Source organism: Oncorhynchus mykiss, chromosome 7 (assembly GCF_013265735.2).
Source record: "Oncorhynchus mykiss isolate Arlee chromosome 7, USDA_OmykA_1.1, whole genome shotgun sequence".
Taxonomy (NCBI): domain Eukaryota; kingdom Metazoa; phylum Chordata; class Actinopteri; order Salmoniformes; family Salmonidae; genus Oncorhynchus; species Oncorhynchus mykiss.
In genome coordinates this window covers 20420922-20444238 of record NC_048571.1, presented here as the reverse complement: position 1 = coordinate 20444238, position 23317 = coordinate 20420922, and the positions used below count along the sequence as shown (strand labels likewise).

The window sequence follows — 23317 nt, the reverse complement described above, 5'->3', positions numbered from 1 at the left end:
CTCTCTTTCTCTCTCTCTCTCTCTCTCTCTCTCTCTCTCTCTCTCTGAAAAGAGCTCAGTCAGAAACATCTCAAGCCGAACTGCACTCACGTCCCTGAACCCCCCCCTCCCCCCTCACTGCTGTCACCTACCCCTTCCCCATCTCTCCTCACCCCCCTTCATCTCCCTTCATCTCCCCAGAGGAAAGTGGCACCTTCAGAGCCAGCAGCCATCTCACCCCTCCCTACACCCCCCCACCCCCCAACACATGTTAAACGTCCTGTTGGAGCTGGAGAGAAGCGCTGAGGCACAGAAAGAGGAGGGACCTCGAGAGTGAGACAGAGAGAGAAAGAGAGAGAGAGACTGTGTGAGAGCGGCAGAGTATGTAACGCGAGTGCAAGCGAGAGAGGGGCAGAGAGCGAGAGAGACAGAGGAGAAAGTGAGAAACGGTGTTGAGAGGCAGCAGTGTGCATGTTGCCAGAGGGAGAGAGAACGAGAGAGGCAGAGTGATAGAAACACACACAGTGTGTGAGAGTGAGGACAGGCAGAGATTGTGTGTAGAGCAAGTCGGAGAGAGAGAAAGAGGGAGTGCAATAGAAAGAGAGAGGCTCAGAGAGAGAGAGAGAGAGAGTGAGAGAGAGAGAGGGCGATCGCTGTTCTGCTCAGTTGTCACACCGAGCAGAGGGCTGCATTGTGGATGTAAACTTTATCGTGGGTGGGATCAGTGGCTTGCAGCAGCTGCTGTGCAGTGCAGCGTGCAGCAGGATTACCATGTGAGTCAGCTGAAGACCGAACACCAGGATGCATCACCTCAGGCATGGTAAGGAGAACACCTAGACGCTCATAACACCGCCACTCTTTTCCTTTTAAGACAGGAGATGTCCCTTAAAGACAGGCGATGTCCCTTTAAGACAGGCGATGTCCCTTTAAGAGTGGCGATGTCCCTTTAAGACATGGGACTTCAGCAGTATTTTTTCTCTGATTTTGTGGAGTGGGGGCATCACGCTTCTGTATCAGTTGCACAGGCTTCTACGCGACCAGGTTATTATGTTGGTCTTAAAGGTGTTGTGTTTTCTTCCTGTTGTCATTTCATGTTGCCGTGAATTTCAGCCAGATGTGTCCTTTAAGTTGCAAGGAGCCGCAAAGTTAAATGCAGTGTACTTGCGCCCTTGCTGCGTACGTGTCGTTGATTGTAGCGTTGTCACATTAGACCGGTTGTGCCTCTTTAAATCAGGGTCAGCTTGCTGTGAGCTGTGTTTGTCCAACGGGTCCCGATGAGCGTGTAGCCTAACGTTAGCTAAATTTCTTATTTCAGGAATGAGGCTACTTACAGGAGATGATCCTGATTTGCAGGATCCCTTTATTAGCCAGTGCAGGGAAAAGGAAAGCAATTGTGTGCCCTGTTGCTAGTGGCAACGGCACGGGGGCCGGCCCTGTAAGGAGGCTTTAATTCTGATTGATTGATAACGGGAATATGTGCCCAATCGTTCACGGAGAGGTACAACAAGCTAGTCTGGGAGGTGTGTGTGTGTGTTGGAATGTATTTCGTCCCCTCTTAGCCATATTAAAGATTAGTATGTTTCCCCCAGCAGTGAGTCTAATCCTGCCATAGAAACAGCAGTAGTGGGGTATGGATTGTGCTCCCTTGCTGGGACTGTGTGTGTGTACATCATTACTGCTTTGGCTTGGGTGCCCCTGGCTCTCCCCCAGTGTGTGTGTGTGTGTGTGTGTGTGTGTGTGTGTGTGTGTGCCTGCGTTGTGGATGGATGTGGGGCTCCCGCAAACCACTACCCCTATTCCTCCATGACTGGTGAGGGGAGAGCTAGCTAGCTACATGTGCCTTCCCCACAGCAGTCACCGTATACGGAATGACTGTGCTGCATGCACGCCCTTATCAACAGAAGCCTTAGCTGTCACTCAAACACCACTGACTTGAGCGACGGCTCCTATTTCTGTCTCGGTGATTACCGGAGTAAACAGCGAGGCGACAGAAACACGTCAACATGACAACACAGGACCTTAGGAGATGACAACATGTTTGTTGGTTTATTTTCTCCTGTCAAACTGTGTTATTCTGTCTCAAACAAACACACTTGCGTTGCGGTTCGACTATGTAATAGCGTTGCAGTTTTACTCTGTTATTCTTTAACAACATATTTTTTAATCACAAGGGAGGCTATGATTGCCAATGATGATTCACTATAATGCTATATGGTTCAGGGTAAGTTGCCCCCAAGGCAGTGATACTTTACAGACAGCCTGGGCCAGCTTCTGGCCAAGTGAAAGTGTTAACACTGGGCAGATGCGATGCTGGTGCTGTACAGTTTGAGGCCAGCGTCCTGTGAAACATACCTGGGGATTAGTTTAAGAGGATTGCGAAGTGGAAGATGTGATTTGATGGAATTAAAGCGTCATGCTACATGTGTCCCCGCGATGGATGAATGAAAACATTTTCTGAGTGACATTGTCTTTTTTCCTCCCATTCTACTCCCGTACAGAGTTTGATGTAAACGTACGTAATTAACTGTACTGTGTGATCTACGGCGTATGGAGACAGTTTTTAAGTGTGTTGTTGTGTGAGAAATGTATTGTGGAGTCACTGGATTGGTTGTGTAAATGTCCTATTTGTTATAATCCCTCTAAGAGTATACTTTCAGATGAAACCATATGAATGTTGAAAGTTGATCTTTTAGTGGAAGTACTGTAAAAGTTGTCATGCCAGTCCAACCAGTGGTATGGTGGCACAACATATTATCCACTCACAATGTCCTGCCAACCACTTTGCATGTAATCCAAATGTCTACATGGACAGTCAGATTGTTGACAGACAAGCCACTGCCAGTAAGCATACAGGGATCACAACCGGTTATTGCCATCCCCTCATCAAATATTATGCTTTTAGTCCTCTCCTTCTCTCTCTTCTCACTCTTCTCACTATATTCTCCCTCTCTCTCCCTCTCTTCTCCCTCTCTCTCCCTCTCTTCCTTCTCTCTCTCTCTCTTCCCTCTCGATCTCTCTTCCCTCTCGATCTCTCTTCCCTCTCTCTCTCTCTCTTTCTCTCTCTCTCTCTCTCTCTCTCTCTCTCTCTCTCTCCCTCTCCCTCTCCCTCTCTTCCCTCTCTCTCCCTCTCTTCCCTCTCTCTCTCTCTCTTTCCCTCTCTCTCCCTCTCTTCCCTCTCTCTCCCTCTCTTCCCCCTCTCTCCCTCTCTTCCCTCTCCTCCCCCTCTCTCCCCTCCTTCCCCTCTTCCATTCATCGACCCAGCTAGCCTATTGGGTTCAGGTCAAAATGAATTACTGAGGAATGTTCTCCTGTTCAATGGCCAGCCCCAGTGTGTCCCAGCATGGGAGCATTTCCACCTCATTTGCAGCCAGACTCGTTTCATTTGGGAAGAGGACCCAATTCCCCAGAGGCCAGTTTATCTCCCGCTCTGTGCTGTCCAGCACTGGGGTTGGACACACTCGCACACATGCAAACACACACTTAAATGAGCATGAACAAAACTGCACGCACACACACACATACACACACACACACACGCACACGCACACGCACACGCACACGCACACATACACACAGTAGGGAGACCCAGAGGCGCCCATAAAGCAGTAATGATGTGTGAGGCCTGAGTGTGAGGCCTGAGTGTGAGGCCTGAGTGTGAGGCCTGAGTGTGAGGCCTGAGTGTGAGGCCTGAGTGTGAGGCCTGAGTGTGAGGCCTGCGTGTGAGGCCTGAGTTCCTCTCCCCTCTCTAACCCCTGGCTCTGTTTAGACAGTCTGTACTGCTGCTGACGACCACTCACATCAATTAGGAGCAGCAGTGAATGCATTCCTCCCATAGTCCCGCTACACATTTATCTTGCTAAGAACAGCACGTGGGAAACTCTAAAAACAGCAGAGGTCTTTGGAGGGCTCCCCGACATGGGACAAGCCAGTATGAGCCTGTTTCGGTCTGAGTCTGTCTAAGTTTCCCTGTTGAAAATGGGGCAAGGCAAATGCCTTGTCTCTGATGGATAGCTCAGTCATTTTGAGATTAGCAAGATTTCATCTTGGCAGCTGTGTAGGCTATATGAATGCATTTGTTCTATAGTTGCAGCGACTCTGCTTGTTTTCGATTGCCAACATAGTTTCAAATGTGAAAGACATATTTCAAATGTGAAAGACTGTTAAATCCTTGTCATGTTGTGGCTGACGGCCTTCTGAATCTAGTGTCCCACTCAAAAGCAACATTAAAAGTTAATACCCCAACACCATTTATAGGCAATAAAAGGGGTTTTATGTGGTAACTGTCAATGGATGGTGTTGGTGGAATCTGATTACTCCTTTGCCTTTGGAGACAAAGTACAATATTACCCTGTTAAATTATGCCATTAAAACGCCACATTCCTGTGGTTTACAATGGCTGGGTTCGCTCTACGGGAGTTCTCCAAGGTGAAAATGTTAGCAGGACATGATTCCAGTCGCTAACTGCTGAATTGCAAAGTTTGCCAATCAGGTTTGGCCCACAAAATAAAGCCATGGATTATATTTCTCATCGGAGTCTTTATGCAATGACAGATTCTTGGAACACAGGCTTGTAGAACTCTAGTTGTTGTGCCTCTTTAAATATAACCTTAATCTTTAATTGTGTTGGCATCCATCCCTTTGATACATGTGTCCACTAAGGATTAAGTTTAAGAGATAAAACCGGTGGACATAAAAGTTATTTGGAAACAGCCCAGATTGGATTTAGTTTTAAGACTTTAAGACTAGTTTTAAGCAGTAGGCTTTCAGCAGTAACTGGGTCATAACTTTCACATGCAAACTATTTGTGAGAAGATTGATGTGTCTTTGTGATGAGAAAAAGCTACAATGTGAACGGTATACAGTTGCAGCCTCACAGTCCAACCAAGGTGCCTGGATGGAGAAAACGACAGGATGTGTGACATTTTGAAGAAAATCCTTTCTTTATTGTTAAAACCTGGATCATGATTCCTAACCAAGGACGGGTGTCAAACCATTCTAGTAACATCTCGATTGACCTTCTCACACGTTTTAAAGCCCTTTTCGGAAACAGAACCATTTTTTGACGTTTGTTGGGAATGAACTGGAGCGTCTTTATCAGGCCTCTCAGTTGGAGTGCTGATGTAGGATCCGGTTCCCCCTGTCAATGGCATCTTATTCATTGTGACATAAAATGCGTAGCTGATCCTAAATCAGCACTTTGAGTCACATGGCTTCAGATTGAGGTTAACCCGAGCCTGGGGAATGTCAACAAACTTCATCTCCCCTCTATCCCAATCGTAAATCACAGGATAATTGTGGGAGAAACAAGCAGACCTCATCCGTTTCTTTACTTTTTATTTGGCTCTGTGGGGTCAGAATTGGATTGGCTGCTGGTACCTGGTGCTCTCTTACATAGAGACATAGATGTGTGTGTGTGTGTGTGTGTGTGTGTGTGTGTCCACATCGGTATGTGTGTGACATAGCTAACACGTTGTAATGGCCTCGCCGGGGAGACCGGGGACCCTTGAGAGAACGAGAGCCAGTGTTGACCCGTACCTTTGTGTCTATTCTAGAGGAATGACTTGTTTGTCTGCTGCTGTAAAAAGGGACAGTGTTTGCGCTGCCTCTGAAACGATGGTCGACGGCTTCCCATTCACAATGAGTAAAAAGGGACCAGGGGTGGCCTTTAAAACTAGCCCGGATGAGTCAGCAGTAAAAAAACATAATGGGGTATGGAGTGTGTGTGTGTGTGTGTGTGTGTGTGTGTGTGTGTGTGTGTGTGTGTGTGTGTGTGTGTGTGTGTGTGTGTGTGTGTGTGTGTGTGTGTGTGTGTGTGTGTGTGTGTGTGTGTGTGTGTGTGTGTGTGTGTGTGTTTGTGAGGCTTAAGAGTGAGTCCCCCCATATTGAGAGGCAGTCAGTGCATTTGAAGGGCCTGCTGCAGAGCGCATGAAAAGCTTGTGTGGTTTGATATAGATGGCGAAAGTGCCCTATAGTGTGTATGTTTGTGTGCATGCATGCATACGTGTGTGTATGTGCACACAGTCACGTGCGCATTTGTGCACGTTTGCGTCTGGTTCCAACACTGAACACCTGCAGTGGTTTGTGACCGATGATTCACAATCTCCATCCACCATGCCCGAGCCGACTGTTTGCATTCTGTCTGTGAACTGTCTTGTGATGGCGGGGCATCGGGGGCCATTTCAGAGTACATCTGTTCTGTCGGAGTGTTTCGTTCCGTCTGAGGTGGAATGCGTCTGACTGTGGCTGATGTGGTTTAGAAACAATCGAGGTCAGCCGTGACATGCCCAATGAGAAAACGTTTAGAGAGATGGGGGGTGGGGGTCCTTGCTCGCTAGGAACGTTCTAAACCATGTCAGACACAAGGCTTCAGAGCTAAATTCGCCATAGCTGTCATTGGACAGAGGATTCGTGGTTTGTGTGACTGTTACTGATCGTTGACGAGCATTATGAGCTAAAGATCCTTGGGTTTTCTTAATTGTGTGGAAATAAATGTGTGATAAATGTGTTGTAATTTCAGAAGATAAGGCAATTGGCAAAGCATATAATATGTGAGCACCATTCCGTTTGAACTTGTCCTACTGTAAAATATGTCTCTGCCTCTGAAAAGGTTCATGGTTTGTTCACTGGCTGTTCTCTATCAAGGCTTTCCGTCATTTATAAAGTGTTATAATGTCTTAAAAGATGGAGCCATTCTTATCCAAAACAACACTTTTGTGTTCTTTGTGTGTTTCCAAAGAAACCTCATCATGTTTCATGTCTTCCATAGTTGACGCATGCGGTGTGGTAACACTCATTGGCCCGCTGACCTCCTCATTTCATGGGTGTGTGTGAGGTGATAACATATGGCTCCAGCCTCCCGCTGCTCTCCCGTGTAGCCCAGGTCTGGACAGGGTACCAGAGGTCAGAAACCCTCAGATGTGGGTGGTAGGTGTAGAAGCCTCCCTCTGCATCTCAGTGCTAAGGGGGAAAGTTTTCTAGTGACATAGCTGTAACTGCATAACATACATGTGTGTAGATGCACGTGCATACACACGCACGCACACGCACACATGCACAGACGCACACACACACGCACACGCACACACACACACACAAAGGGGCATTAGCCATTATTGCTTTCTAATGGATGCTACAACTTGATAAGCGCCTGAACAAACTCATTGGCCTGACGCTCCCTGGAGGGAGATATGGCATTGGAATCACAGAGAGGGTTGCATAACCGTGGGATAGACGGATTAAGGAAATGGCCAAAAAGAGAGCCAACCGGCAAGGTCTTTCCAAACACACATGGACGCATGTTTAGTCACACGTGCGCACACACACACACACTAGATTTGTTCATCTGCAGAGTTAAAACTCAGCGTGGAGCTAGCCAGCGCAAATACATAAATGCATGGGGACTCATCATCATCCAAACATTCATGCTTCCCATCCACTTCACTCTGTGTACATTTGCGGTTTACTCAGATTGAGATAATGTCATGGTTTAGATGTTCCGTTTGCTTATGTAAGCCTTGTATTAACACTATTGGAGGGCTATTTTATTCAGGCATCCTTTTCCCAGAGTGGTGTGTTTAGAGTATAGACTGTGAGAGCTGATGTTGCTGAAGAAGAGTTTTCATTATTATGTAGTGGATGGTGAGGTCGATTTCCTGTTTTAGCCAAATTCTTCCCAGGCATTACTATTTGTAGCATATATCCATGGACAATGTCTTATTGTCACAGCAGTGAAATATGTTGTTTTACAGGGTCAGCCATAGTAGTATGGTATCCCTGCAGCAAATTAGAGTTAAGTGCCTTGCTCCATGGCACATTGACAGGTTTCCACCTTGTCTGCTCGGGTATTTGAACCTTACTGGCCCAGTGCTCTAAACGCTAGGCTACCTGCCACAGTATGTAATTTTCTCATTGCCACAACGCTACTGCATATGTAACAATGGTTTTGATAGGACAGAGAGGTAGGTTTGGCTTGCCAGTGTACGAATGTATAGTTTGGTATACAGAGTAACCCTACGCATCATGAGTAAGGATACCTTTTTTCCTCATCAGGCAAACTTAGACTTGACAAAATAGACTTAAACCAGACAACCTCACACAAGGGACAATGGTTGACAATGGAACAATCATAAGGATGAAAGAAAAAACGCAACAAAACGAGCTGCCTCCCACAATGCAGTTCAAAGCGTGTCTGGGGGGCGAACGTGTCAGCTCAGGTTGGCAAATAACATCTCCCGGAGAATGATTGATCCTCCCGCCCCTCGCCAGATCATGTCTTTGCAGGCACGTATGCTCCGACGCCGCGCTCCTTTGTCTCCGCGTGACGACGAAAACAATCTGGAGATGGGGAAGATTGGTTAGCCTGGAGAATGTGGGAGAATGTGTGGGGAAACAGGGCTGATTTGATCTGTGTTCATACACACCCCTTTCCTCGCCTCGCCTTGGCACATTCTAGGCTGTCATATGAAACCTAAAGGAAGATGATGTTGTTGTGATGGTGCACAAATAACAACATCCCAATGAGGAAAAGACCAATACAGTATTGTGTGGGTGGGTGGACAACTGACAGCTGATCCTGGGTCAGAACTAGATGTTCAGAAGCATATGGACCCTGATTAATAATGTTTCAGTATAGTTCTCATCCCATATCCTGCAGTAACCAATCAAATGTAGTTTTTTGGCATAACGTTCATACTGTCAGTACATATTGCCAAAAGTACCCCTAGCTCTATAGGGCGAGCGATGAGATGGCATGTGGGATATGAGATGGTTGGGGTGCCCTCCCTTGCCCCAGCCCTGCCCGTGGTGTCAGCCTGGGGGCAGAGCTTGGCCCTCCCTGGTCCTTGGCCCGTTGCCCTTCGCAGCAGCAGCTTGTGCGAGGCGTGGGAAGCAGTGGGGCGTCTGCGGGGGGTGTTATGTGGTTGGGCCTGCTTCACTGAAGCGTGGAGCTAGTCAGGCTGCGTTCCTGCTCTCCACTGCCCCAACTGCTCGTGGTGGATATATTGTGGGCAGACTGTGGGCACAGACTGAGCACTGGTGCGGGCAGTGCCAGGTGATTCCAGGTCACTGGGAACTGCTGGAGGCCAGCGAGGTGCCAACCCCGATCTGTCTGCCCGTCGCTGCCGTTGGAATGCACTCGCTTCCGAAGCCCCCTAACCGTGTTCAAAGAGCAGGGGGGAAAAAGCAGGGATGAAGGGAGGAGGGTTTGGATGCAGCTGGGGTTTCAATTAAATATGGAGATGAAAAGGTTCACAAACACATGGTCAACTGTGGACAGCTAGCAGTCTGAGCATACAGCATGCTTCCTTTCCGCCTGTGTTCGATCAAACATGGGATCAGAGTATTGCAAAACACATCTTGGCCATGTTCCAATTCCGTAGTACTATACCATTTAATTAGAACACATGCCCAATACATTCTAGTAAGTGGTACTGCATGCTTGTGCGACATATTGGAACACAGCCTTATTTATTTATAACCATCATCACAGCTCAGAATGAGTTCTGATATCTGGAATGTTTGTCACGATAGCTTTAAGGACGGACTCTCATTCTGTGTCTCTTTTGAGAGGTAGGTTTACACAGCTGGTCATGGACAGGCTAGCCTAGCCGTTCCCAGAGAAACAGATCAGCAGAATGGGCTAACTTGGTGGTGGTTGGAATGCAGATGCCACATGATGTCGGGATCAAATATGCCTAATGGGTTGTCTATTACTCCGGCGGTCTTTTTCCACCCCTTACTTACATGATCCTATTCAAATACCACCCCTCCACATTCTCAGGGCTGAACTTGGAGTCAAATGTTGCCATGTTGAGGTACTGTTTTGACTGCCTGTAAAAAATGTACCAATTACTGTAATTATGTTTTACACAGAATGTAAAAATGGCTTAATTTTTGGCAATGATTTTCGCAACGGGCGCAGTTAGCTTAAGTTTCCTGCCCCCTGTAGCATGTCTGTGAATAAGTGGCCTGAAACTTAACCCCTTACATGTCTAGCTCGCAGACCTAACAAAGGCTTGCTTAATAAACAACAGGTGGAGATTACCAGGCAAATGCTTACTTCCCTACAATGCGGAGAGAGAAAAGATATGAGTGATGAAAAGATAACAACACAAAGGAATAAATGCACAATGAGTAACGATAACTTGGCTATATACACAGGGTACCAGTACCGAGTCCATGTGCAGGGGTACGAGGTCATTGAGGTAGATATGTATATGGGTAGGGGTAAGGTTACTGGGCAACAGGAGAGATAATGAACAGTAGCAGCAGGGTATGTGATGAGTTGCCAGTTAGGAAAACAGTGTAGACGTGGTGACGAGTTACAGAAGTTCAGGAGTTTCTCACAGGGTGACACAGCACACACACACACACACACACACACGCACACACACACACACACACACACACACACACACACACACACACACACACACACACACACACACACACACACACACACACACACACACACACACACACACACACACACACACACACACACACACACACACACACAGTAACTGGAATGGTTACCAATAGGACTGCGCAACTGGAGTGTGAGTGTGTTTCAGGTGTAGTGTGTAGGATCACATGGGCACAGATTTCTCACAGCGCAGTCACAGTACTGTGTGTGTGTGTGGGCACGTTTGTTTGCTCTTGTGTGTGTTTTAATAGTGCAGGTCAACTTACACTCAGATTCACTGCATCAACTTCAGGTCGGATTCACCGCATCACTGTTTATCAATCAGTGCCAAGACTTTGCGTAATTGAATTTGTCTCTCTTTCCCTTTCCTCACACACTGCAGTTGGATGACAAACAAACCAGAACTTTCTTATTTTGCGCTGGCGAGTATTGTCCTACAAACTACTAATTCAATGGGGACTTCACCATCCATATTCATCTACTATATCCATATTCATCTACTATATCCATATTCATCTACTATATCCATATTCATCTACTATAGCTACTACCTTGGTCGTCTTTTTAACATGGGGACTTTCCTTAGGTGAGTCAAAGAAGAAACTCATTGTTGGAGTCTCAGCGCAATTCCGATGCCGTGAAATTGCCCTATTTCTAACACTAAGAGTTATTTTGTAGGCTAACAATGGTGGCTGGTGGGCAATGAAACCACAGCATTACAGTACCACTTCTTGTTTCTTGCCTTTGGATATGTTGCTAATATGGAAGGTATGCCTGGCCTAAAGGAGTTGTCTGTTGCTTCCAGACAGGTAGCTACAGTAATATGGAATACTAAGCGTTGTTTTGTGGGGTAACAATATGATGGTGGCTGGCTGGCATTGAAACCGCAGCAGGACAATTCCTCTTGTCTGTAGCTTTCAAACATGTTACAGTATGTTGTTAATTAATATGGAAGGCATGCCTGGCCGAGAGAACTGTCAGGCAGTGATACCTTGGGAAAAGCTCTAAAGAGGCCATCATTATCAGTGCCAGTACATGAGCGTGCCACTTTCTCTCATTAGCAAAATGATTGAGCTCGCGTGAGATTGGTCTGTTCTACAGTTTTCATAGAAATAGAACGCTAGACACTGTATCTCTATAACTGAGTGGATGTTTATGGTTGTCAAAGTGGAATGCTTTTCGTGCTTTTTGTGTGCAATTTTTGTCAAGGCGCAGGCTAGTGTGTCTCTGTTTAGTGTGTAGTGTCTAGTTGCTGTCCCCTATATCCTTTCTGTTTGTTGTTTGTTGACGTGTTGGTAAACCACAGTGCTGTTAGCTAGTTGTTTGGCAGAACACAGTGCGTGGAGCACTGACAGAGAGAGGTGGCAGGCCTGCCTGACTGTGTCCCAATGAAAAACGATCAGCTATTCACTTGCTTCTTGTTCTCTCTCTCTCTCTCTCTCTCTCTCTCTCTCTCTCTCTCTCTCTCTCTCTCTCTCTCTCTCTCTGTGTGTGTTCAGGGAGAAACTGGCCGTGGCTCGCCTGCAGAGGGAAGTCGCACGAAGCAAAAGCGAAGGAACAATGGTACTGTTGATGCTCTGTCTTACACACAGACACACCACACACACACATTATCAGTCTTAAACCCACAGCCCACAGTTGTAGGCATGCCAGTCCTGCTCGGTCATCGACCAAGGTCACTGCACTGCTAACTTTCCTCAACCAAAAACATATATTTACGTTGGGTCTTGCAGCACTATTCCGGGTGGCAATTCTAGGTCTTGCTCCCATCGCCATGGTATTATCAACCCATATTATGGCTCATTAGTGCTGCAGATTTCAGGGATGACGTCAAATGTAGCGCTTAAACACACACACACACAGACACACACACACACAGACACACACAGCGGTTGTATAACAAGGGGAAAGCAGACCAGGGAGCCAGTCGTGCTGACGCAGAGGGCGTGAGGTAGGGTTCGCAGTGAGTGGACTGACAGTGTGACAGAGCAGATACCAGCTGACCACGGTCTCTAGAGCGACAGCCAGGCCTTGGACTCAGCTGTTTAGAACCGCAGTAAAGCCCCAAATAGCTTCATAAAAGAGCGCTATGGCAGCAATCCTAAAGCAGACTTGAGATTTACATACTCTAGGATCACCATATCTACAATGCTTTTTCGTGGTGGTAGTGGTCTCGAGTTCCAGCCTGGGCTCGTAACATTAAAACACAGTAGGACAGACATGGATATGAACAACACTATATACTGTATAGAGTGGCAAGCATACGCATCATGACAATGGCCGCATACTGTACATAGCCTTCTTTGTATAGATGGTCCTGTATGGCTCAGTTGGTAGAGCATGGTGCTTGCACTGCCAGGGTTGTGGGTTTGATTCCCACATGGGACCAGTATGAAAATGTATGCACTTATTGCTGTAAGTTGCTCTGGATAAAAACATTCGCTAAATGACGATGTCGATGGTAAGAGAAATGTTTCCTGGAAGCCCCCCATGGAGTCTTTGGAAAAGACTTGGATGTTAGTTTGTGACTGTGAAGAACGACCTACCCAGTGTATTGATTTCTGCAATGCGGTTCCTGAGGCATGCTGTAGCTGTCTGCAAGGTCAGACGTGACCATGCAATCAGAGTCACATGTGTCTTAACACAGTGCAGGCTCTCGCTGTTGAGGCTCACTGTAGCAAATTCCATACAGTCCCAGCACAAGAGAAGGAAGTTCCCACATAGCTCTTATCTCAGGCTCCATTGGGAAACTCTGTGTGTCAGCACCTCGTCCTGTAGTCAGTCAGACTAAGAGACTGATTAGCCTCTGACCTTAGTGAAGAGCTAGGAGGGAAATATCTACTGCCTGGCTGAGCGAGGCTTTCTCTGACTACTGCTTCTTCGAGTCATGAGAGTGGATGCCATGCTAATTACAACTCCGGGTGTGTTTGTGAGGAAAGGGGGGTGGAGGAGGGATGAGTTATCTATGCCAGACAGGAGGAGGGGAAGGGAGTGGTAAAAGAAGAATGTGGGGTGTGTGTGTGTCTCTCTGAGCTCCATTTTGAAATTGGGATTATCCCTCCTCTCACACACACATGCCTGGGAGATGCTCCTCTCCTCTGGGAGCTCAGGCATGGTCTTTAGGGTCTTTAATAGAAATCAAACCAGAGGGCTGCATCAGGGAGATAATTGTTAATGTGATGGCAAGGTGAAATAGAGAGTAACCTCCTCACACACAGACAAGTAATGATATACAGATACCAACACAGACACACACACAGCCTCCAGAAGACGACAGATGAAATGCTGTAGACTTTGAAGTGTGCATCTCTGACCCTCCTCTTTAACTAGTTATGCTCTCTTCTCTGTGGCGGGAGGGAGGGAGGGTTTTGATTTTGTAATACAACACTCGATGTTAATACAACTGAGTAACAAGTCTTAACTTTAGCTAGTGTTTTAAATTGGGGGGTACAGTTGCGCAAAACCATGGCAACTGCCAATGACATGGGCCTTAGACTTCTGTATCATTCTTCATTGGGCATTTAACGTTTGTTATCAGAACTTAAACTGCAGGAGTTTGTAAAAAAGCAATACATATGTATCAAGTGTCTCAGAGTAGGAGTGGTGATCTAGGATCAGTTTCTCACCCTGTCCATGTAACCCTATTCAAATCAGCACTCCTACTCAGAGACACTTGATAGATATGGCCCCTGGTCTTCTAAATGAGAATTGTGGTTAAGATACTGAGTCCCTATATGATAGACATGACTTATATGCATTGGTTTATTGGTTATAAGGAGATGTTGTTATAGCCATACCCGCCAGGCCTTGAAAGTGCTGTGTACTGCTTAAACATTATCTTAAGCCCTGCAGGGTGTTTAATCAGCCAGCCCCACCCTGCCACCTTCCGTTCAAACTCAGTCAGGAAGAAAAACACTGGATCCCCCACAAGGTATTTGATGATGAGCTCTGGTAACTGGTCGTGTTTATGCTCAGAGAAGGCAGAACACAGGCCCAGTCACTCCAACAAGCGTGGCCTGTCTTTCTCCAGTCAAACCCTCTCATTCAGTACCAGTCGCTGCTGTGGGTTTCCCCTGGAATTCAGAATTCTGGAATTCTTCACATCGAAGCCAGCCCAGAGAGAGAGAGGAGTATTTGGGCTTGGCTGGCTGGCTGGCTGGGGAGGGAGGGAGGGAGAGAGGAAGAGAGCGAGAGGGGGAGGGAGAGGGGGGAGAGGGGGGAGAGAGAGAGAGAAGTAAAAAAAAAAAAAAATGTGTGGCTTCTGTGGTCGCTAGGTGCTGCGGCTGAGATTATGACCACTGGAAGCGGCTGTCTAAACAACGTGGGAAAATAAACGCTGCACTTTGTGTGAAACACACTTTTTTTTCTGAGGCACACCATGGTATCACAGCTTAATAGACCCATCATGAAGTGTAGATGTGTACAGCTTGCATGCACAGACACATTCACATACGTGCAAGTCTACACACACACACACACACACACACACACACTCACACTCACACTCACACACACTTTATTTCTCCTTCCTTGATTACTGCATGCGATTCGCTCACGCTTGAATGAAACTCAAGCGAAAGGGATTGAAACATTCTCACATCAGCATTCGAGGCTATTCAGCAGTCTCATTTACTCCAAAGGATCCAAATGCACCAGTGGTAATTCATGGGGGAAAATGCACTTAAGATAAACGGGGTACTGTTACAAATCTGAGTCTTAAAAGTGATCTGGACAAACACACAGTGCAGTAGGCCAAATGGATGATGAACCAAGAAAGTGTGCCTATGCATTCTAGCTATAAGCTCTCCATTAGTGGGAAAAGAGAGAAAGGGATTGAATAGTGAGTTGAAGCAATAGAAATAGCATTACTTATATTCTAGAATTGTGCTAGTATAATAGCCTACTTCCATTCTATAGTATATTCCTTGTACGTCTATGGTTGAAGTCTGTGTGGTGGACTGAGGTCTGTGTGGAGACAGCATGGAGATGCCTTTGACAGCTGTTTGGAGGATCTTTTTCACTGGTGAGGGACTGGGGACCGAGGGGACCGCTGGGAACTCATGTGCTGTCTCTACAGATTGGGGCTTATCAGCCATGTGCCGGGAGAGAGGGATCCCAGTGATGGCTGTCACCCCTCGTCACCCATCTCAATGTGTGAAACCACTATGGGGACCATCACTGGGATCCCTCTCTCCCATAGTGGTTTCACTCATTGAGATGGGTGACGAGGGGTGACAGCCAAGCTTAAATCGCATCCCCACAGAGCCAGCAGTCTCTGGACGGAGCACGTGTGGTGGGGTGGGGGGGGGGGGGGGTGGGGGGGGGGTTGGGGTGTGTGTGTGCTTACTTTTCTGCGCGCGCGTGTGTGTGTGCCTTACGTTTCTGTGTGTGTGTGTGTGTGTGTATGTGTGTGTGCCTTTTTTTCTCTCTCTTTTTCTTTCTATCTCTCTCATTCTCTTTCTCTGTGTGGATGGACAGGGTGTGGGTCCCTTGGCAATGATAAATGGGCCACTCATACGGTTTACCATATCCCGGGGTTTGTGTATACTGTACATCCGCAGTGGCTGCCTACGTGAGAGCAATAGCCAGGCTCTAACGTAATGGTTTGCCCTGCATGATAATTGAATTTATGGACTCCCTAGGGACCTGTGATTTCTAGGGAATAGCATGAGGTTCAGTTTACACCATCCTCTGTATTTTGAAGATAAGTATTATTTTAGCAAATGGCCATGTTCAAGAATATAATCATATTTGATATTGCAATTTAAATATAGATTTTATGGTAATTGTTCTCTGCTCAATGTACCAAGGGCAGAGCTACTACTAAGAACCTGCCTGAAATTAAATTGTTATTTAGAAAATGTATTATTTCAGTGCAATTAGGCTAAGAGAGTAAAGGCACTTCAGGCAAACATGCTACATGACATGCTACATGATGACATGTGACATGACATGCTACATGATGACATGCTACATTACATGCTACATGACATGCTACTTTTTAAAGCATTTGGTTGTTGTTGTTGTCATAATAGCATGTAAACACCTGTATTCTGTATTGTAGTGAACACACATTGTTTAGCCTACAGTTTGCCAGTCAGACAAATCCCCTTGTTACACTTCTTCCAGCAGAATCCAGGCTGGTCAATATACTGCCAGCCTGGCAGGCAGACAGGCAGACAGTAAACAACATGTATTATTGATGAAGGAGGAGGAAACTGCATGGGGCTTTGTGTCCCTGATGTTTGTGTTGCAGTACTGAGCCAAGGAGATGTTCTCCAGACCTTTGATGCAGCGAGAGCCTCCCAGCCTCATACTGAGGTGCACTGTGTAATGAAGAGATTATTGAGTGAGAGAGGGGCACACACACACACACTACCCACTCTCTCCTGACCCCTACACACACACACACACACACACACACACACACACACACACACACACACACACACACACACATTCGCTGACAACATTGCACAGACTGCAGCTGGCGCACAATGTGGCCTTGAGAGACGCAGTCGTCTCTAATTAATTTAAAATCTCCTCCGGATCATGGAGGGGTATCAGGGGGTTACGGAAGGTCCAGTAATTCACCACTGAGAACCCTGTCTGTCTGTCCCTTATGAATAAATGACAACACAATATTGTAGAATTACACAGCCATGCTAGGACTGTGTCAAGTGCAACTGGGTTACTGTAGCATGGAGCAATCAAGCCCAGTTACATATGCTGTATATTATGACAGAGACATGATTTGAAGTTATGATTCTATGTTTATACCGTATGTATATATTTTGATAATGATGGATCGTATGCATACACCCAGCTCCAAATCCCGTGCCTTGTTTCACAGGGGTTGGGTTAAATGCGGAAGACACAGTTTGGTTGAATGTATTCAGTTGTGCAACTGACTAGGTAGTCCAATGTTTCACTCTTCACCGAACAATGCTGTAGTAATATTTGGATGAAATCACTGGCCTTGCTTATTTCTCCGCCCTACTTTCCCAGGTAATAGCATGATAATCCCATTGAATTCAAAGTTAATCCTGAATACCCAGCTACAATCCCTAGGCAGAGCCACTCTCCAAACCTTGAGGAGTCAGCAGGACCATAATTTATCTCATCTGACAGGTTATATGACTGATAAGAGTAAAGGAGACATTAAATGTGACAAAAGTAACCGATTCATTATTGTTCTAGGATCAGTTTTCCCTTTTAGATCATAATGAATACGATTATATGGACAAGGAGGACTTGATCCTAGATCAGCACTCCTACTCTGAGACACTTTGTGTAAATGGGCCTTGACAGATATGTTTTTTTTGGGAAGAGAAGGCCATCTACTGGACAGAGAGGGAAGAACATCCGTGCAGACAGGTTACTGCCATGCAAGCTAATCATAATCAGAGTTATAATCCTTTTGTTTGTCACTTGAGACATCAAAGTAAATATTGCTTTAGAAAGAATGCTAATGCTAGTTTTTCTACTGATTGCCTGAACAGTTTTTCTCACATCGAGTTGATCCTCTTTTTGACAATACTGAATGTCGTCTAGTCTAGCTGCAGCTTAATGTTCAGCTTAATGTTCGTGGTTGGTTTTAGCACGTTAGAGTATGCTTTCAATTATCAGGCTTGGTATCACGGGGCAAGGCCAATTGCCATACGCATATAAAGTCTGTGGACAGTAAATACTTCAGCTGTGAAATACTGTAATGTCTCGCTAGGATTTTCTGGCAACATAAAGATATCTTAAAGTTGGATTTAACGGATCTGGGCCTTGTTAAATGGCAGAAATTATACATTGAACAAAAGCAGAAGACTGCCTTTAATATAATGTATGCTGTTATAAGTGTGTTGTTGTCGAAGCTCTTGGCAGGGCTTAGTATGCAAACGTAGGGTAGCGTTCCAACTTGCACCCTATTCCCTATGTAGTGCACTACTTTTGACCGGGGCCCTTAGGGAGATTATCGAGTAGTATGTAGGGAATAGGGTGCCATTTAGGGCTGATATATATATATATTTTTTTTATTGCATGGTTGCTGTGCCTGGGGTGTTTTTAGGTAGATGTGGTGAACAAAAGGCAGGGACAATGGACAATTGCAGGAACCCAGGCCAAATCACTGAACAGTGTCATTTGCAGTTGTGTTTGAGGCAAATTGGACCTTTGCATATAGAGGTGATTTTAACATACAGTAAACATCTTTAGGCAATTAGTGTGGGTATTTGAAGAATCGGTCGACACATTTTTGATGTCAAGTCATATAAGTTGCAATAAGTCCAGTACAATATGTTTTGTTAATTGCTTGTAACTCCTTGAATCCCTTAAATATTAGATCAAAATACCACAATTTACCTTTCAGTTTCTGATTAGATGTTTTTGTTTAAACCTGTTTATGTTAGAGTTGGCTAATTTTTATGATAGAAAACCCGTCTCTTCTGAAAGAGAAAAGGCCTAGTTTCCAAAAAGGTCACTAAACTTTCTAAAGCGATTACTCAAACTCATGTTCAGTTGTTCAACTCCGGTCTAACTAGTCATGGTGAAGGAACTCATTTGGGTTTGGTCCAGCTCTAACTTGGCACCAGCCCTGTGATAGTGGGTTTATGTTCCTGTAGTGGTGTGTTATTTACGGCAGCCATTACGTGTGATGGAGAGGCTCCCTGGTGCGTAAAAGCCGCTCCACATAGTATCCCTGGATTTACGGCCGTGTTGAAGAGCTGGGGCTGGTTTTAGTTGTGAATAGGGTTTAATGCTCAACTGCTCCAGCGGATTAAAGTCTTGGGCCAAGTCACAGAGTTAGAGTGAAACATGGTTATTTATTGGACGGTTTCAACTCTAACACACTGGGCTCACAACTGAAGGAGCCAAAAGGTCCCCCCCCCCTCTTGAGAAAAAAACGGTTTTGTCATTGTTTTGTATTTAATTTATTATATATATATTTTTGCCTGGAAACTGTCCTGGTTGTGGTGTTGCAGTAGTGTGGGGCACCTTTTTCATTCAGTGTTACTTTGTCTTTCTCTTTTAGACATGAACATGTTTTAATTGTTGTCATTTAAAAGACACTCTTATCCAGAGCAACTTACAGTTAGTGCATTCATCTTAAGACAACCACCACAGTCATCAATACAGTAGCTATCAGCAAAGTCAGTGCTAGTAGGGGGGGGGGGGGGGGGGGGGGGGAGTAGGGTAATAGTAGTAGGGTAATAGTGACTATGGGTAGGGTATATAGGTTGTTTTGGTATTCACACTAACCATTAGTAGTGTCTAGGCGTAGGGTATAGGGGTTGATTTTATATTCACACTGACCATTAGTTGTGACTATGGGTAGGGTATAGGGGTTGATTTGATGTACACACTAACCATTAGTAGTGTCTAGGCGTAGGGTATAGGGGTTGATTTTATATTCACACTGACCATTAGTTGTGACTATGGGTAGGGTATAGGGGTTGATTTGATGTACAGTTATATAGGTAGTTTGATTTGAGAGTAATACAGATTTGCTATATTAAGGCCTCCGTAGTAGTATATATTGAGGTTTGAAATGTGTCATTCATGTGGTAAGGAGCCTGGTTTGTGCTATGGTAGGCTCCTTGGTTAGTTCCTCTCCTGCACGCTGCTTGAGCTAGTGTGTTGTTCAATAGCCACTAGATGGCCCTGCAGTACTTGTCTTGTGAAATTGTCTGCTTTCAATTCCATCTTGGTTACCATGCAGTGGACAACCTAATGAACAAGATCTTGGTAGTGTTGCATATATCAGAAATAACATAATGATGATTAAAAAAGCTTGGTTAAGTTTTGCTTTTTCAAATGAACTCATGTTTTATATGTGATAGCCACGAAGGTAAATATTTTATACCTATATATTTTTTAATAGAGGTGAAGGAAAGGCCTTACTTTGTTTGTTCTAAGGCTCTATTCCTCATGGAGTGAAGAAACTAGTTAATTTTGGACAAGGTTATTCACTAAATTAGTGACTCAGCACTATATATTTAATGGCTGACCCATGTATTTATTATTAAGCACCTTTTAGTGTTTTAAAAAAAATGTATCCAATTGGTAGTAGTTACAGTCTTGTCTCATCGCTGCAACTCCCGTACGGACTCAGGAGAGGCAAAGGTCGAGAGCCATGCGTCCTCTGAAACACAACCCAACCTAGCCGCACTGCATCTTGACACAATGTACATCCAACCCGGAAGCCAGCCGCACCAATGTGTCGGAGGAAACACCGTACACCTGGCGACCTGGTCAGCATGCACTGCACCCGGCCCGCCACAGGAGTCACTAGTGCACAATGAGACAAGGATATCCCTGCCGGCCAACCCTCCCTAACCCGGACGACGCTGGGCCAATTGTGCGCCGCCCCATGGGCCTCCCGGTCGCTCGAACCCAGAATCTCTGGTGGCACAGCTAGCACTGCGTTACCCGGGAGGCCTCTTTTAGTGTTTCTATCCAGATGCAGTCTAACTGACCCTATTCAGGACAACAGTACATAGAACAGACGGAAGTCAGGAGATGGGACTTGTGCTTTATAAAATGTCCATATAGGGAGATGTCCATATGGAGATGTCCATATAGGGAGATGTCCATATAGGGAGATGTCCATACAGTGTCAAGAAAAAGTATGTGAACCCTTTTGAAATACCTGGATTTTTGCATTGGTCATACAGTTTGATCTGATCTTCATCTAGGTCACAACAATAGACAAACAGTCTGCTTAAACTAATAACACACAAACAATTATATGTGTTCATGTCTTTATTGAACACACTGTGTAAACATTCACAGGTCCAGGGTGGGAAAGGTATGTGAACCCTTGGATTTAATAACTGGTTGACCCTCCTTTGGCAGCAATAACCTCAACCAAACATTTTCTGTAGTTGCGGATCAGACCTGCACAACGGTCAGGAGGAATTTTGGACCATTCCTCTTTACAAAACTGTTTAAGTTCAGCAATATTCTTGGGATGTCTGGTGTGAACTTCTTTCTTGAGGTCATGCCACAGCATCTCAATCGGGTTGAGGTCATGACTCTGACTGGGCCATTCCAGAAGGCGTATTTTCTTCTGTTGAAGCCATTCTGTTGTTGATTTACTTCTGTGTTTTGGGTCATTGTCCTGTTACATCACCCAACTTCTGTTGCGCTTCAATTGGCAGACAAATAGTCTAACATTCTCCTGCAAAATGTCTTGATAAACTTGGGAATTCATTTTTCCGTTGATGATAGCAAGCTGTCCAGGCCCTGAGGCAGCAAAGCAGCCCAAACCATGATGCTCCCTCCACCATACTTTACAGTTGGGATGAGGTTTTGATGTTGGTGTGCTGTGCCTTTTTCTCTCCACACCTAGGGTTGTGTGTTCCTTCCAAACAACTCAACTGTAGTTTGAGCTGTCCACAGAATATTTTGCCAGAAGCGCTGTGGAACATCCAGGTGCTCTTTTGCGAACTTCAGATGTGCAGCAATTTTATTTTTGGACAGCAGTGGCTTCTTCTGTGGTGTCCTCCCATGAACATCATTCCTGTTTATTGTTTTACATATTGTAGACTTGTCAGAGATGGTAGCATGTTCCAGAGATTACTGTAAGTCTTTAGCTGATACTCTACGATTCTTCTTAACCTCATTGAACATGCTGTGCTCATGCAGTCATCTTTGCAGGATGGCCACTCCTAGGGAGAGTAGCAACAGCACTGAACTTTCTCCATTTATAGACAATTTGTCTTACGGTGGACTGGTGAACATTTAGAGACGGCTTTTAGAGATACTTTTGTAACCCTTTCCAGCTTTATGCTAGTAAACAATTCTTAATCTTAGGTCTTCTGAGATCTCTTTTGTTTGAGGCATGGTTCACATCAGGCAATGCTTCTTGTGAATAGCAAACTTAAATTTTGTGAGTGTTTTTTATAGGGCAAGGCAGCTCTATCTCCAATCTCGTCTCATTGAATGGACTCCAGGTTAGCTGACTCCTGACTCCAATTAGCTTACGGATGAGGACATTAGCCTACGGGTTCACATACTTTTCCCAACCTACACTGTGAATGTTTAAATTATCTATTCAATATAGACAACATAGAAAAATGCTACATTTGTGAGTTACTAGTTTAAGCACACTATGTTTGTCTATTGTTGTCTTAGATGAAGATCAGATCAAATGTAATCACCAATTTATGCAGAAATCCAGGTAATTCTAAGGGGTTCACATAGTTTTTCTTGCCACTGTAGTAAGACATTCATGTAGTAAGACATCCATATTGTAAGACTTATAGTAAGACATCCATATTATAAGACTTATAGTAAGACATCCATATTGTAAGACTTATAGTAAGACATCCATATTGTAAGACTTATAGTAGGACTTATAGTAAGACATCCATATTGTAAGACTTATAGTAAGACATCCATATTGTAAGACTTATAGTAAGACATCCATATGGTATGACTTATTGTAAGACATCCATATTGTAAGACTTATAGTAAGACATCCATATTGTAAGACATCCATATAGTAAGACTTATAGTAAGACATCCATATAGTAAGACTTATAGTAAGACATCCATATTGTAAGACTTATAGTAAGACATCCATATTGTAAGACTTATAGTAAGACATCCATATTGTCAGACTTATAGTAAGACTTATAGTAAGACATCCATATTGTAAGACTTATAATAAGACATCCATATAGTAAGACTTGCATATAGTAAGACTTATAGTAAGACATGCATATAGTAAGACTTATAGTAAGACTTATAATAAGACATCCATATAGTAAGACTTATAGTAAGACATCCATATAGTAAGACTTATAATAAGACATCCATATAGTAAGACTTATAGTAAGACATGCATATAGTAAGACTTATAGTAAGACATCCATATAGTAAGACTTATAATAAGACATCCATATAGTAAGACTTATAGTA

The 23317-nt window shown here is 44.8% G+C and overlaps 1 protein-coding gene and 1 non-coding gene across 6 annotated transcripts in view; both read left to right on the top strand.

Annotated features, from left to right (window-relative positions):
• Window positions 1-23317, top strand: part of LOC110527459 (nck-associated protein 5) — a 179816-nt gene that overhangs the window by 73129 nt on the left and 83370 nt on the right. For 4 of the 5 annotated variants that reach the window (XM_036982868.1, XM_036982869.1, XM_036982873.1 and 1 more), the window contains exon 4: window positions 11902-11965. In XM_036982868.1, coding sequence (XP_036838763.1) covers window positions 11902-11965 — 64 coding nt within the window. Of the gene's footprint in view, window positions 1-362; window positions 800-11901; window positions 11966-23317 lie in introns of those variants that run through there. The other variant, XM_036982870.1, reaches the window with a different exon arrangement.
• trnaa-ugc lies at window positions 12717-12790 on the top strand. Its single transcript has one exon. It is a non-coding gene; the product is annotated as a tRNA-Ala (tRNA).